The 14,330-nt window shown below is 57.3% G+C and overlaps 7 protein-coding genes across 7 annotated transcripts; 2 read left to right on the forward strand and 5 right to left on the reverse strand.

Moving 5' to 3' along the window:
- Positions 1-146: 146 nt before the first annotated feature.
- BJ171DRAFT_577198 (ubiquitin-60S ribosomal protein L40 fusion protein) lies at positions 147-765 on the reverse strand (the record flags this gene model as incomplete). The annotated part of the gene is made up of 3 exons (XM_053113796.1): positions 147-161; positions 291-614; positions 718-765. The coding sequence occupies 3 exons, from the start codon at positions 763-765 to the stop codon at positions 147-149; spliced, it is 387 nt and encodes a 128-aa protein (XP_052970930.1).
- Positions 766-1,706: 941 nt separating this feature from the next.
- Positions 1,707-4,766, reverse strand: BJ171DRAFT_487499 (uncharacterized protein). The gene is made up of 11 exons (XM_053109296.1): positions 4,298-4,766; positions 4,086-4,140; positions 3,952-3,962; positions 3,847-3,876; positions 3,525-3,738; positions 3,172-3,312; positions 2,857-3,028; positions 2,761-2,771; positions 2,494-2,659; positions 2,220-2,268; positions 1,707-2,082 (listed from the first exon to the last, which is right to left on the reverse strand). The coding sequence occupies exons 1-11, from the start codon at positions 4,550-4,552 to the stop codon at positions 1,849-1,851; spliced, it is 1,338 nt and encodes a 445-aa protein (XP_052970931.1). The 5' UTR covers positions 4,553-4,766; the 3' UTR covers positions 1,707-1,848.
- Positions 4,746-6,199, forward strand: BJ171DRAFT_437558 (alpha-N-methyltransferase NTM1). Its single transcript, XM_053107976.1, has 5 exons — positions 4,746-5,046; positions 5,206-5,439; positions 5,577-5,700; positions 5,823-5,924; positions 6,005-6,199. Exons 1-5 carry the CDS (start codon positions 4,827-4,829, stop codon positions 6,030-6,032), a joined length of 708 nt encoding a protein of 235 aa, XP_052970932.1. The 5' UTR covers positions 4,746-4,826; the 3' UTR covers positions 6,033-6,199.
- Positions 6,200-6,375: 176 nt separating this feature from the next.
- On the forward strand, positions 6,376-7,232 carry BJ171DRAFT_487501 (uncharacterized protein). The gene is made up of 4 exons (XM_053109297.1): positions 6,376-6,470; positions 6,648-6,721; positions 6,910-6,993; positions 7,093-7,232. Exons 1-4 carry the CDS (start codon positions 6,457-6,459, stop codon positions 7,134-7,136), a joined length of 216 nt encoding a protein of 71 aa, XP_052970933.1. The 5' UTR covers positions 6,376-6,456; the 3' UTR covers positions 7,137-7,232.
- A 196-nt stretch (positions 7,233-7,428) lies between these two features.
- On the reverse strand, positions 7,429-9,861 carry BJ171DRAFT_577201 (glycoside hydrolase superfamily; the record flags this gene model as incomplete). The annotated part of the gene is made up of 7 exons (XM_053113797.1): positions 7,429-7,459; positions 7,682-8,099; positions 8,273-8,452; positions 8,574-9,261; positions 9,368-9,430; positions 9,533-9,600; positions 9,720-9,861. The coding sequence occupies 7 exons, from the start codon at positions 9,859-9,861 to the stop codon at positions 7,429-7,431; spliced, it is 1,590 nt and encodes a 529-aa protein (XP_052970934.1).
- Positions 9,862-10,828: 967 nt separating this feature from the next.
- BJ171DRAFT_487503 (uncharacterized protein) lies at positions 10,829-12,650 on the reverse strand. Its single transcript, XM_053109298.1, has 2 exons — positions 12,634-12,650; positions 10,829-12,431 (listed from the first exon to the last, which is right to left on the reverse strand). Exon 2 carries the CDS (start codon positions 12,212-12,214, stop codon positions 11,066-11,068), a length of 1,149 nt encoding a protein of 382 aa, XP_052970935.1. The 5' UTR covers positions 12,215-12,431; positions 12,634-12,650; the 3' UTR covers positions 10,829-11,065.
- On the reverse strand, positions 12,505-14,071 carry BJ171DRAFT_487505 (uncharacterized protein). Its single transcript, XM_053109299.1, has 3 exons — positions 13,312-14,071; positions 12,956-13,150; positions 12,505-12,707 (listed from the first exon to the last, which is right to left on the reverse strand). The coding sequence occupies exons 1-3, from the start codon at positions 13,892-13,894 to the stop codon at positions 12,586-12,588; spliced, it is 900 nt and encodes a 299-aa protein (XP_052970936.1). The 5' UTR covers positions 13,895-14,071; the 3' UTR covers positions 12,505-12,585.
- Between the last annotated feature and the right edge of the window lie 259 nt (positions 14,072-14,330).

Below are 14,330 nucleotides of genomic sequence, written 5' to 3' on the forward strand. Positions count from 1 at the left end.
ATGTATTGGAGTCTGCACGGCTTCAAACTTTACTGACAAGGTTCTCCACATTGCAAAATCCGTAACAAAATCCCGAGATCGACCAATTTGCGCATTCGACAGAAAATCGTCGCTCTCGCTGCCCTCCGCAGAAGGTAACCACTAGTTTACTTGAGCTTTTTCTGTTCGATCAAGGTCAGAGCACAGGCGCGTGTGAGCACGGACAGCGTGAAGAACAGCACGGTGCGGAGTCCCACAACGACAGGCACGGCCAGAAGAAGCGAGTCAGGATCATGGCTGCAGACACAAACCTTGGGGCGGAGCTGGTTGGTGTGGCCACACTTCTTCTTGCGGCAGTTGGTAGCACGGGGAGGGAGACGAGCATAGCACTTGCGGCAGATCATCTTCTCGCAGTTATACTTGCTGGCAAGGGCCTTCAGAGAGGGCTCGATGATACCACCACGGAGACGGAGGACGAGGTGGAGGGTGGACTCCTTCTGGATGTTGTAGTCCGAGAGGGTGCGGTCATCCTCGAGCTGCTTGCCAGCGAAGATAAGGCGCTGCTGGTCCGGGGGGATACCCTCCTTGTCCTGGATCTTGGCCTTGACGTTCTGGATAGAGTCAGAGGACTCGACCTGCGGAGGCAAGCAGACAGACAGGCGAGCCAGACGTCAGCCAGGGGGGGTCGACAGGATGCCGTTTCGGCGGCGACTGGAGAAGTGGCCCCCACAAACTTACCTCCAGGGTGATGGTCTTTCCCGTGAGGGTCTTAACGAAAATTTGCATCTTTGCAAGGGACGGACGACTAAATCAATCCACCAGAATGCTACCTAGCCGTATGTCGGGATTGCGGATGCCACACGCAAAAAAATTGATTAATTCGCGCTCTGTTGGCGATCTGCATCCACGGCCCAGCCATCTTGCTGCGTCCAGAGGTGTTGTCGGCTCGTCCAGTACTGCCGCAGCGCTGCTCGCCAAGCGTTCAGAAACGCTGCCGTTCGGTCCACGCCTCCGTCGGTGCCCGATCGTCACTGCCGCTGATCGATTGCTGTCTATCCTGGTTCTTCCAGCATCGTTCCCAAATAAACCCGGTATGGCGAGAGACTGGGTGCCCGAGGGCACGACGCATTCTGTCATCCAGTTGTCCAGCGAATGTCGAATCCTGACTTGGCGGTTGCGTCGGCTTGAGCAGACCGAGAATCGTGGAGCTCTGTTGACTGTGCGCTTCCTGACCGAGGACGAAATGCAAGACAGACACCCCAAAACGTCCACAGGCGGGCCGATGGCTGCATGGATGCGTGGATGCACGGATGGATGGATGCACGGATGGATGGATGGATGGATGGATGCCGCTTCGGGCAGCACGTCGGCTCGTCGCTGTGGCATTCGTCCTTCCATGAACATTTACCTTCAAAAGGGTTAGGAGGGAAGAAAGCGAGCGGATGCAGCGCTCCCGGCGTATTAGTGTGGCCGCCTGGCGACACAGACCGCAACAGGCGAGAAAACACCCACACAGACTGTGTGGCTTAGACACCCAACGTCGCACAGACACACAGACACACGGGCTGCTGCTGCTGCCCAGGCCGTTCCCAGGCAGGTTACTTTGCGGGGCACTGGCCATCGAGGTGCATCCGCTGGCCGCCGTCTGGCTGTGCTGTCGCTTGTGCCATCGCCGTGGATGGGCGCTTACTCTGAGTGATACGGAGCTGATCGGCAATGCAGTGGTATCGAGATGATCCTGTTGGTGTATTTTCATTGCCGGAGTGGCGAGCCGGGTCGCACTATCTGATTTGCACATCCGTATCCGTTCCAGACACTCCTTTTCTGCAGGCACTCATCAGCAGACACTCATCATCAACAGACACCCGTCTACAGCCTCCACTTGTTGATTTCCCGTTCCTCTTCGAACTTCCGGCGGACTAACGCGATGAACTCGGGGCCGTAGTGCTCCTCCAGCTGCTCCGGCGCCAGCAAATCGTGCTTGGCCGCTTCGGTCTTGGAGAGACACACGACGTTACCGAAGCTGATGGGCTTTGTGCGGTCCCACCGGCACAACGTGACCTTGTCCATGGCTCCCGAGAGGGCGCTGCGTCCGCGCCAGATCTGGAGCGAATTGCCAGCGAGCGGCGCCAGACAGATCCAACGATAGCTCGTGAGTCGTCGAATCTAACGGTCTCAATCGCCGCATGCTTCTGGCGATCGTCGTATGTTAGAGTCAGTGGCTTAGTTGTCCAGCTTACCTCATCAAAGATATATCCAACGTCGGCAATGCTGAGTGGGATGTGGGGGCTAGAGGCAAGGCAAATGCAGAGCGTGGCGGTCAGCATTGCCCTCAAGGACAGCAATACTGCATGGATGTCCCATCGCTACCGGTAGCTTGATGGAGGCGCTGCCCCAGCGTCAACGAAAGTCAATATGCCAAGAGCATGCATGTCGCTCCCCAACAGCCGAGAGGCAGCGAGCGCCGAGCACTTTGGGCGGCTCGTCTCACCCTCTCTCTATCGATATGCGTACCTGGAAGCATAAACATCCTTCTCACGGTTGCAGATGTCGCGATGGATACGAGTGTATGTGGGCTCGCGATTTTTGATCGCCAGCGGGCTTGTCGGGAAGTGTGCCAGCTCCGTGATGACATACGATGCCATCGCCATGCCGAAGAGGGCGGGAATGGTGCCAAGCACTGCATCGGTGTGTCCAATTGAGGCGACGCTCGTTAGACTCGGATGTGTGAATCAACCATGTCGCTAAACCTGCTACCATTACTCTGCGATCCCTCGTTACCTGGTAGGATTCTGGAGCGACAAGAGGCACAAGTCAACGTCGGTTATGTGTCCAGTAGCAGATCGCACCCCAAGCAATGCACCACCGACTTCATACCTGACTCGGAAGTCTGGGAGCGTAGCAAACTCCTGTGCCGTCGAAACCTTGTCCTCGTCCAGGGGAAGGAGCTTGACAGTGCCCGGCTTCTCGGTCGAGTAGACCACCTGGACACCAGACTCGATTCCTTCCTTCTTGAGAGCGCGACGAGTAGTTCTTGCAAGCGGATCCTCTGCGAAAATACGGTATGGCGACATCAGCAAGCCTGGCGCATTCACACATCCGGATTGGTGCGCCTTCACCACAATCGCGATGCATGAACAAATCCTTTATCAGACCACTCTCTGTCCGCCACGTCGGTATGGAAGTGCCCACCATAAGTTTCGCTGATGTCCGCAATCTGGATGCGGGAGGGATCCGCCTTGGCACCGGCTCCCATCGATGAAATGACGCGCAGCTTGGATTCATAGCAGTACTTGATCAACTGGATCTTGGTTTGGAGGTTGTCGATGCAATCTGAATCCAGAGTCGATCGCCCACACCCAAGCAGAAGCATGCCAATGGTAAATCGACAGGGAGATGGTCATCAGGCTGTTTCCCCGTAGATCGGGCCAGCCAACTCTGGGGCGATTTGGGCTGAATTGCTCCTTCCCAGATCATCGATGGGCAAATTTGTCTCCCAAACAGCCACAATATGGAGGTGCAAAGTGCATGGACCAATACACTACCCAAAACAAAGTCTGGGTTGCCATTCAACAGGCCCCCGGCGCTGTTGAGCTGGAACATTTCGACGCAAGCCTCGACCTTCGCTTTGGGAAAGATCTTCTGGAAATGCCTCTGCAGGCATACGACCTTGGGCGTGCCCACGTCCGCCTGAGTGGCGACGGCATGGCGGTTCAGGCTCGAGAGTGTGACTTGATCAAAGTCGATCAGCCGAAGACGCTGCCGTCCAGAAGAACAGTATCGAGAATTTAATGGGCTGCGATGGTCTGCAGAGCTGCAATACTGAAGAGGGGCGATGTTCTGTTGCCAGAACTGAGACATCCTTACCTCCACGCCGGCACGCAGGAGCATATGGGCCTGAGTTTGAGAGATGTGCGAGTGAGCAATATGTCGAGTGTGCCCTGCTCTCGGTGGCCCTCGCATGAGACTTACCGCATGGCTTCCTATTGACATCGAGAGCCGTCGTATCAGCGATTCCAGGGATTTAGTGTTACGGATTGGAGATTCGGGCTGTGCCGTGCAATCGTAGCAGCCCTGCTGAGCAGAGTAGACGTGCACAAACTTACCAACACCGCCGACTCCAACGACGATCACAAACGAGCCCCGAACCCGGGCTGCACCCTGGTGATCGAAAAGAGAAGAAGCACGATTCGGTGCGTGTGTCAGTATCTGCCCGTCGATACCTGCCAATGTCTGCCGATATCTGCCGATGCCCACGGACAGCCCTGAGCGATCGTATTTGGGCCATGGGCTGATCCAGCCCAGCAGAGCAGCTTACGTTTTCGCCCAAAAATGCATAGTTACGGGAGAGCTGCTCCCGAACAAGTTCCTCCTCAGCCGCAGGGTCGCTTGCACCGAGCTGCGAGAAGGCCGAGCCAGAGACCGAGATTTGCTCCTGGAGCTCTCGCTTGAACTCGCTGATGGCCGCTTTCTTGGTCCACCGCTGGAAGCCGAGGATGGTGCAGGCCGTGACAACCGAGGCTGCCAGGGCGGTGCCGATCAGCGTGGTCCTGGAGTCTGCAAGGGTCAGCATTGCAGTCGATGTTGCGGATTTACTTGCGGGCTGGCTTGCGGGCTGGCTTGCAGACGATGGCTGAGATTGCGATGAGTTCGATCGCTGGGTCGCAGTCGGCCGTCCTTCCGTCGCCTGGGCATTGCGATCCACACAACCGGCTGCTGCGCATGCCGTTTTTTCTCTGCCTGCCCACCTGCTGGATCCAGCACAAGTCCAGCCCGAGAGTCTGATCCGATCCGACGCTTTGCATCCATCCGCAAGCCTCGCTCGCCCTGCCCACGACGAGCCAGCCATGAAGACCCCCGGAAACAACAACTGGTACACCGATGCAGCAGACTACTGGGCCAGCGTCGACTCGACCGTCAACGGCATGCTTGGCGGCTTTGAGCAAGTTTCGGAGCCGGATTGCCGAGACTCGCTCAAGTTCATCCAAAGCTTTATTGCTGCGCCAGATGCCCCTGTCGCCCCTGCCGCCAAGGGGCCGCCGACCATCACCCCTGGCCTGGCGTGTGGTACGCATCAGCAGGATCGCCTGCCGTTTCGCCATGGAATCATCGTGGCGATGCTTGCAGAATGGCGCTCATGCTGCTCGCCATCGTCGCTCGCCATACTCGGACTTGATCTCGGTCCCTGACACTCTCTGGCCGCCCGTCCGACCTATGTCCTCTTAGACTGTGGCGCTGGAATAGGCAGAGTGTCAAAGCACTTCCTCCTGCGGGTGTTTGACCGCGTCGATCTCGTCGAGCAGAATGCCCAGTTCCTCGAGACAGCACGAACGTCCTACATGGGCCAAGACCTGCAGCGAGTCGAGCAGTTTATTCCGATCGGTCTACAAGATTTTACGCCAGAGCATCAGCGCTACGACTTGATCTGGTGCCAGTGGGTGCTGGGCCATCTCACGGACGGTATGGATCAGCGTCGCTCGGCTCAATGCAATGTCCTCGTGGAGGATCACCGCCAAGCCGGCACAGCGATGCAAGCGAAAGAGCGCACCTGCTTGTGTTCCTGGGAGGTGCTTTCTGACCGAGTCTGCTTGCTACAGAGGATCTCGTCAAGTTTTTCAAACGGTGCAAGGATGGCATTAAGCCGGGCGGGCTGATTGGCGTCAAGGAGAATGTCACCAAAGGGGGTGTTATCGTCGACGACGAAGACAGCAGCGTCACCAGGCATGTGGTGCCAGAATTGCTGCAGCATTCGACCCGCTGTGGTGCAGCTGAGTCGACGGCCTCCTTGCGCTCCAGCTCCTGTCTGGGCCGGGCTGACCACATGCCGTGCCGCCGTTTTCCAGATCGGACTATATACTGAAGCAAATCTTTGAGCAAGCCGGACTCAAGCTCCTGAAAGAAGCTACGCAAACGGATTTTCCCGCTGGACTATTCACGGTCAAGATGTACGTATATCGTGCCCAGCGGACTCGTCCCCCTGCCAGTACACTGCCATCGACGCTGAACGTCACACATTTGTCTATAGGTACATGCTGAAGCCCATCCAGAGCTGACCCGTTAGGACGGAATGGCATTATTGATTCGCAGCGTTGGACAGACGAACGGGATAGCCTGTGTGCTCGCAATGGGCGAAGAAACTCCGAGCCGATGCGCGATAAATGCACGACGTCTGGGCACCCATAATAAACGGCACCAGCACCGCCGTCGGGCTTGCTGTCGATGCTTGCCAGAGTCACCCGCCTTGGCGGCGTAGTATGGCGGACGTGGGAACCGGCCGTGACGGTGTGGCGACGGCCCAAAACCAGGACGTGTCGCCATGTGACCTGCACGTGAGTCCTGCTGGCCGATGCGAAAAAGCGAAAAACGCAAGCGGCGTTGCCTCGGCCTCGCCCGTCTCGCTATCCTTGGTTGGGACATCACGATCCACTGCGACCCAGCACCCTCCACCGATCTCCCCGACACCTGCAACAGCACAACATGGGTCTCGTCAGGTGATTTGTTGCTCCGATGCTGTGCTCCGAGCCATCTGCCCATGTTCGCCGGGCAACCGACGAAGGCCGATATCGCGAGCGCCGCCATCAAACTCGACCCACAGACCACGACCAGCCAACGATCGCTCCGGCACCTCACTGATCCGTCTACCTGCTCTGTGTTTCTGCGACATCCAGCTCGTGGCAATACCTCAAGTGGTGCACGTACCACCACCCCGTCATCGTCGCATCCTTCGCCCTGTCCTTTGCCGGTAAATACCACCATCCCCTGGCTTATTTCTCGCGATGTCAAGTTTTGGGTTGGGTTTTGGGCTTGAATGCATTGCTGCCCTATCCTCCTGCCTCGTCACACCTACGCTTCTCGGAACCCTCAAGCTACGAACATGCACATTGGTAGCTCGTGGACTGCCGCTGACTCGCTCGTCCTCGACTACCTCAGGCCCACTCCTCCTCGGTGTTGTATACCCTCTTCGTCGTGAATACGGATACAAGCGCCCCGTGGATGCCCCCAGAAGCTACAAGTGTAAGAATGAATGCCGATGTCGATCTCTGTGGAGCAGAGACTTTCGTGCATCTGCTTGGTCGTACTGACACTGCCTTTTCTGCTGCTTGGGTGTCGCAGTCCCCGACCGAGAGCGAGCCGCTACCGTTGGATACGACGATTAGGCACGCGCACTGTTGATGCAAGCAGCTCGGTTCGCACGGCCGGAAGCATAGACCCTGCCAACTCCGGATTGATCGCAATAAACCCGATATACAGCATGTCACGGGTCGCCCGTTTCCCGCGCCAGTATGAAGATGGAGACCCGCCGAGCCAGCACTCTCCCCGACGATGAGAATGCAGCCGCGGCAACAGACAGTTCTCTGCACGATCGTGTATTACGGTGTAGATGCACGATCCAGCGGAACAAAAACCGGGACACGGAACATGCGAAGATATCGGGGCAGTCGAGCAGCCCTACGAGCCAAAGGCGGGCATGTGCAGCCGACTGTGGAAATGAAGTGCTGACGATCAAGGCTGGATATGGATGAGATTGGCATATGGAAAATGGGATTGTCAAGGATGGATGCAGTTGCGATGAGGATGAACGACTGGGATGCAGCATAGGATCGACCGATGGACAATCGTGTACACAGAGGAGGCATGGCCAAGGAAGAGTCCTGTAGAGCCAAGTCCATGTCCAATGAGACCACACATGCGGCATCACTACCATACGCTGGTGATGCTGTTAAGCAGCTCGTTCTGGTAGTCCTCGCTGATTTCCCAGATCATGACTCCACCAAAGCCGCCGGACATGTAGTACTGCGACTTGGCCTGGATCGACGTGGTATCATCATATGCGATGAATCGGGTGCCATCGAAGAGTGTTGACGACTGGGCAAAGTTCCAATAATGGCGGCTCCAGCCCGCGGCAGGCGTTGTCGGAGCCGTGAGGACTTGCTGCTTGCGAAGATTGTAGTACATCCACACTCCGGTGACACTCGACGAGCCACAAGGGTCGGTCCAAATCGCATCAAGGGCATCGCCAGTGATGGGTGGGCAGACTTGCGGATGGTTTGGGTCCTGTGTCTGGCCGTTTGGGAGCTTGCAGAGCTGGAAGAGCCCATTGGTCGAGCCCGCAGCGGACACTGCCCAAGAGCGTCCATCTGCGATTCAAGGGAGGGGTGGTCAGCGACAGCAACGACAGCAACGACAGCAACGACAGCAACGACAGCAACGACAGCAACGACAGCAACGGCGGCGGTGCCTTGCTCCGGACTTTTGGCGACACCCGCTGCAAACAGTTGCGCCGATGACATACAAAAGGACAATCCTCCGACGATGCTCTTCTTGGCAATTCCAAGATTGACCAGGTCGGTCATGCTTGAGGCGATCGAGAGCTGGGTGCCGAACTGGTAGTTCGCTGATGGTCGCTGGGGATCCGAGGGTCCGGGATTGTTGAGCGGTGCGTTGAAGTCGGCGTAGGGAACCCAAGATCCATCTGCGAGGCAGCATTTGCGGGTGAGTGCACAAACGAGCAACCAGCCACCATGGAGCCTGGCAAGTCAGCACCAAGGAATACGGATCAGTGACGAAGGCTCGTCAAGCCGGCCGTAACCTACAGAGATCGTAGACCATGACTTGCATATAGCTCAGCTCAGCCACGATGTCCTTGAGATAGTTATGGTTGTTGTAGACATAGTGGGACACGACGCCGGACGATGCCATTGAAATGATACGGTCTTTGCCAAGCGCCTGTCTGAGCGCCTTGACAAGCTTGACAAAGTTGGCTGGATCCTCGGGGCGATGGGTATTGCACGGCAATCCTCCACCAGCCGGATATTCCCAGTCCAGATCGACGCCGTCAAACTGAAATTGGTCCATGAAGCTCTTGATGGAGGTCACGAACGTGGCGATCGATGCATCGCTTGAAGCCATGTCCGAGAAATGCACTGAGCCCGACCAGCCGCCCACAGAGATGACAGTGCGAAGGTTCGGGTACTTTTCGCGAGCAACGTAGTTGAGATTGTAGATGCCTTTGTGTCCAGACCAAGGGTCGAGGGCGAATGGGGGATTGGGGCTGGAGCCACCAAAATCGGCCCATGCATCAAAGCTCTGGAGGGTGCCGTCCTTGTTGACGTTGAGGAAAGCGTAGTTGACGACGCTGACCTTGGACAGATCGAGGACATCAGGATTATGCTCGGGTCGGGTGTACTGGGCCCAATTCGGCCAGTACGCCACGATTCCGACGTTCTTGCCGTTTCCGTAGTTTGGTGCCGAGCGATAGGCAAAGCCGGTCGAGCTTGAGGGCTAATGACCACCACAAACAGAGAAGCGACATTTAGTCAGTACATTGAATCGGCACATTGGCCTACTTTGCTGAGCGGATGTATTCTAAAATAGGGGCAAGCAGTACCCCAGTGTTGGTGTTGGTGTTGGTATTGGTATTGGTGTTGACACTTGATGCCAAAACACAAGCCTGTTATCAAGCCACAATTACAATGTTATCCTCTGCGAACGTTTGAGTCATCCTCGGTCATAGTCTCGGCAGACGTACGTAGCGTATCTTCATGCCACTTACGATTGTTTGCTGTATGGTCTGGCATACGGTCAAGGGGCCACACTGCATCGCAATCCAGTTACCACCGGCTGGGTGCCATCGAATGTGCGGTTTAGTGTCCAAGAGTATAACCCGATAGATTCAGCCTTTGAATGCATTTGCACAGCAGAACCGATGTCCCATGCGTGTAGTTCTCGCCTCTGCTTACCGGTGCACAGCTCATAGTCTGGGGATTGTCCAGACGAAACGCATTGAATCAGGCCCGGGGTAGTGCACTGACCAGAAACGAGAGTAGGCAGCGCAAGGAGCGGGCCCAGCGCAACCACAAGCGCAGACAAGCGGGCGAGCATGGTGAATCAAGTTGATATTCCTTTGTAATGCTGGTACTACAAGGATGCTTGTATGCGGCGGTGTTCGTGGTGTTCGTGGTATTCGAGGCCGGTGTAAGTTTGGGAACCTGAGCGGAATCGTGTGAGCAAACTGCATCTCCGTGATGCCCAACGCCATAATGCCGAACAGCAGACGTGGCGACGTCCAAGATACCTCCGCGCGAACAAGTCTTCAATAGGCTTGTGATGAAAGACTTTGGAGACTGTTTTTGTGCCAGCGCATGCAGTGCTGCCGAGACGAAGGAGAGCCAAGGCTGCTGGGCTTTTGTACGGCTGGTCAGAGTCTCCATGGAGTCAAGCAGGACGGCGCCGCAACTGAATCTCTGCATATGTCGACGAATGTTCTCATCGCCAACCTCATCGCTGGCCTCGTCGCTGGCTTCCAAGATATGTTCGTCCTACATGCTTTCCAACTGCAGCGATCCTCAGAGCTTGTAATAGGCAAGGCGAAGTGTGCGTGCCCTAGCTGATGCAGACTTGCCTCGATCGGCGCTCATATGTCGTTCATGATGCGGTGCAGCGATCGCACCTGATAGAGTATCTGAGCCACAATTCGATCGGCTGGATGTCAGAGCAGACACAGGCCAGCACTTTCAACTCCTGCAGTACCAGACGGCTGCTCTATTGTCGTCATGGATTGATGGAACATATGGTGGCGCCTGAGGCCTGATTCGCCAGACCCCTCACATATTTCGCTGACGCTCATGGCGACATATCGCTCGGGCCATATAGCCACACAACATATTGCACCTGGCCCGGGCACATGAGAGTGCTCTGGTCACTCGCATCACCTTTCACTATCTGCTTGCCTTCCGTAAGCCACCAAGCGACTGCCACAGCGCCACGACTGCGAGTCCTCGATGATAGCTGCACAATTGCACTATTCGTCCGCGGTGCCAACATTGGCGATATCCATCGATAGTACGTGTGACGGAAGAGCGTGAGTGTATTCAACAGTTGGCGAAAAGGCCCAGGGAAAGCAGCATGACTCAGATGCCGATTTCGCTTTGAATCGACAGGATTGCGAGACAGAGTGGCGGGCGACACAGATATCGCTGGTGCGGCCTTCTCTCCCAAGTGCTTCATCGACGAATCGACCTTGCCGCCACAGCCGGATTGAAGTAGCAGAGAACTCAACAGAGGCAACCAAGTGGCTCAGCTTCCTTTACAGCCCATAGACGAACAGCGTGTTGCGGCGGGCATGCTCCATCACCAGGTCGATTTCTACTTCCTTGACCTGGGCAATGCGCTCGGCAATGAGCGGGATATGGCCGCAGTGTGCAATCTTGGAGGCAGGTCCCTTGCGGATGACGAAGCGGGGGTCTTTGCACAGCGGCATCATATACGGAGCGTCGGTCTCGAGCAAGATCTTCTCGAGCGGCACAACCTTGACGGCTTCGCGGATTGGATCGGCCGAGTTGAAGGTGATGACACCCGTGAAGCCGATGTAGAGGTTGTCGAAGCGGCCCAGCAGGCGCTGGGCAAACTCGGCCGAGCCCGTGAAGCAGTGCACATGAATCTTGTGAGCCTTTGGGAGGACCGAGTCCATGATCTCGAAGGTGTCTTCGTCCGCCTCGCGGGTGTGGATGACCAGCGGCTTGTCGAGCTGCACGGCCAGCTCAAGCTGGCGGCGGAAGACGGCCTTTTGAGTCTCTTTTGGCGAGAGGCCGTAGAAGTAATCCAGACCCATCTCGCCCATGGCTTTGGTGCGGGGGTGGGCGAGGGCCTTCAGGAGGTGCTCCTCGACAGTGTCGTTGTACCGGATGGCATTGTGCGGGTGGATGCCGCAGGCCAGATACAGCCATGGATTGTGCTCAACTAGGGACTCCCAGCGATTGTGCATCGGAGGAACCTCGGCGGCAATGTACTGGGCATCTCGCTCCCCACCAAAGTACTCGGGATCGCACATGACATTGATGCAAGCCTCGAAGTTGCTTGGGAAGCTCTGGTGCCGCAGATCCTGGAGGGCCTTGGCGATCTGCTCGTTGTCGGCAAACTCGCCGGCTCCGCAGTGCGTCTGCGGAAGACGGGTGATGACCATGTCGAGGTGGCAGTGGGTGTCGACATAGGACAGCGACGTCAGTGGATGGGCAATCGTTGAAAACGGGACCGGTGCGGCCGCAGGTATTTTGTCTTTGGGAGCCTTGGGAGCTTTGGGGGTCTTGGCCGGCTTGGCGGGCTGCTCGATGGGAGCTTCAGCGGATGGGGGCGGAACTGCAGACATTCTGCGAGGGCGGCTCAATGTGCGGATCTGGGGGCGCAGGAGGACGGGGCAGGCGGCCGATGTGGATCGCAGGAAGCGGGTAAAGATCATCACTTATATACCAAAGTCGGTTTCGGCGAGGCAAGGATCGCTTTCGGCGGGACGGCTGCCCTTTTGGCTGCTGTCCCACCATCTGCGCTCGCAGCGAAACGACCGCGACAGGCGGCAGAGTCACTCGTTCGCTGTCCCGTCTGGTGGTGGATCGCTGGCCAAAGGCGAAGCGACGGAGCAATTGCCCGACAGATCCGTGTGTCGACTCTGGGAACAGGTCCGTGTGTCGACTCTGGAGGGTCAGCCACATTCGCATTCGCATTCGCATTCGCATTCGCAGGCCAAGGCTCCTGCAGGACAGTACATTCCATCTCCCACACGCTCTGGACTGAGAGTCGTTGGTTTATCTTTGCGACGGCCCAAGACTGAATCTATTTGGTCGCTTTCTTGGCAACGCCGCCATTGTGGACCTTTTTCAGGGCGGCAATATCCACGTTGCGGTCCGCCCAACTTGACTTTCGCAGCTTGACCGGCCGGTTGCCGATGTATTTGCCTTTTGCGCCGAGTTTGTCGACGCCGAAGCCAGCCAGCCAGCCAGCCAGCCAGTCAACCAGTCATTGGAGTGTCGGGTGTGCGGAGGCAGCCGAGCAGATGCAGATATGAGATCAGCCTTCGCCGAAAATTCGGCACAAGCAAGGCCAAACATGCGCAAGGATATGGACGGCCAACTCGCTCCCTGGCAGTGCAATGATGCCAGTGTGGATGAGAGCGGTCCACAGCCCGTTTGCGAGAACAACTCACCGTTCATCTCCTTCAGGGCCTTGACGAAGTCGTTGGGGTCCTTGAAGCTCACAAATCCGTATCCTCGGCTCTTTTGCGTTCGCTTGTCCCGGACCACACGCACCTTGACCATCGACGGATACTTCATGAAGGCTTTGGACAGCAGGTCGTCTGTGACTTCATTGCCGAGATCGCCGCAAAAGAGTCGGAAGTCATCTGGACAGGTATTGTGGGGACAGAAACGAGGGAGAGATTCAGATCGCTGCGGACAGGCATCGACGGATGAGACAAGATCGCACGGATGGGAGTCGTTGCGCTCTCGAACGGCGCTGCCCAGTTCTGCTTGGAACCTCAGATCATGGCGGGAGACTACTTACTGTCGTCCCAGTCCAGAAGCGATTTATCCTCCCAGATCTCGCCTCCAGCGGCGCGAACCAAGGTTGACGGCTGGGGGGCACCCGATGCGTCGTCTTTCTTGTCTGCGGTGCTTGCCGATGTGCCCGCTGCCGGTGTCGACGTCGAGATCGCATACTTGCTCTCGGATTTGGCCGTCTTTTTCTTTGTGGCCGATACGGCCACCCGGGGCACTGGGGGTCGGGCTCGAGGGGTGTATCCTTCGGGGTAGCCGACGCCTCCGCCGCCCTGGCTTGAGCCGCTGGGGGCAGACGATCCAATGCTGCTGCTCTTGTTCGGGGCTGTTTGCGATCCGACTTCGGTGGGCTTGGGAGGAATCGGTGCCGCAATCGGAGGCATTCCTGGAAGGGCAACGGCACTGGGACCGGCGATCGGTCGGTTGATGCTGCCGGGGCGCCGCTGACCGTCGAGGTTGGCGCCTGGTGGCGGATTGAACGGCGCTTGGTATCCGGGAGCAGGGGGGCGTGGGGGTAGATAGGACATGGTGCTGGGAGGAGCAGTGGTTGAGATCACGGCGACGTTGGGCAAAGGACGGCCGGGCTGCATCCGAAAGCAAGTTTGGCTCCGACCCGCGCGGATCTGGCTCGCGGATCTGCTGCGGGGCTCTGGGACAACCCGCACACGGACCAACGGAGCCCATCTGGATGCATCGTCCTGAGCTGATCCTGCATCGACAGATGCTGAGTCGTGACAGGCGGCAGTTCATACAGTCGACTCCCTTGCAGGGATCGCCCGCGATGCCAAGGAACAGGACAGTGCCAAGGAAACAGCGCAACTTCGTGACGAGGAGCATCGACGCCCCCTCAACCGATTCAGCCGAGAACAACACCAGATGATGGGTAAACATGGACTGGCTCAGCGTCGCCAGTATATTTAGGCAAATGGGAATGCGATTTACAGAGCTGTGCCTCGGGAGCAGGGCAGCGCATACTCGGCCGGGGACACAAGGAGAGCGGGGGGCCGGTTCCACCCCAGCGCCTGT

The sequence above is a fragment of the Polychytrium aggregatum genome (assembly GCF_025602895.1).
Source record: "Polychytrium aggregatum strain JEL109 chromosome Unknown BJ171scaffold_3, whole genome shotgun sequence".
NCBI classification, from domain to species: domain Eukaryota; kingdom Fungi; phylum Chytridiomycota; class Chytridiomycetes; order Polychytriales; genus Polychytrium; species Polychytrium aggregatum.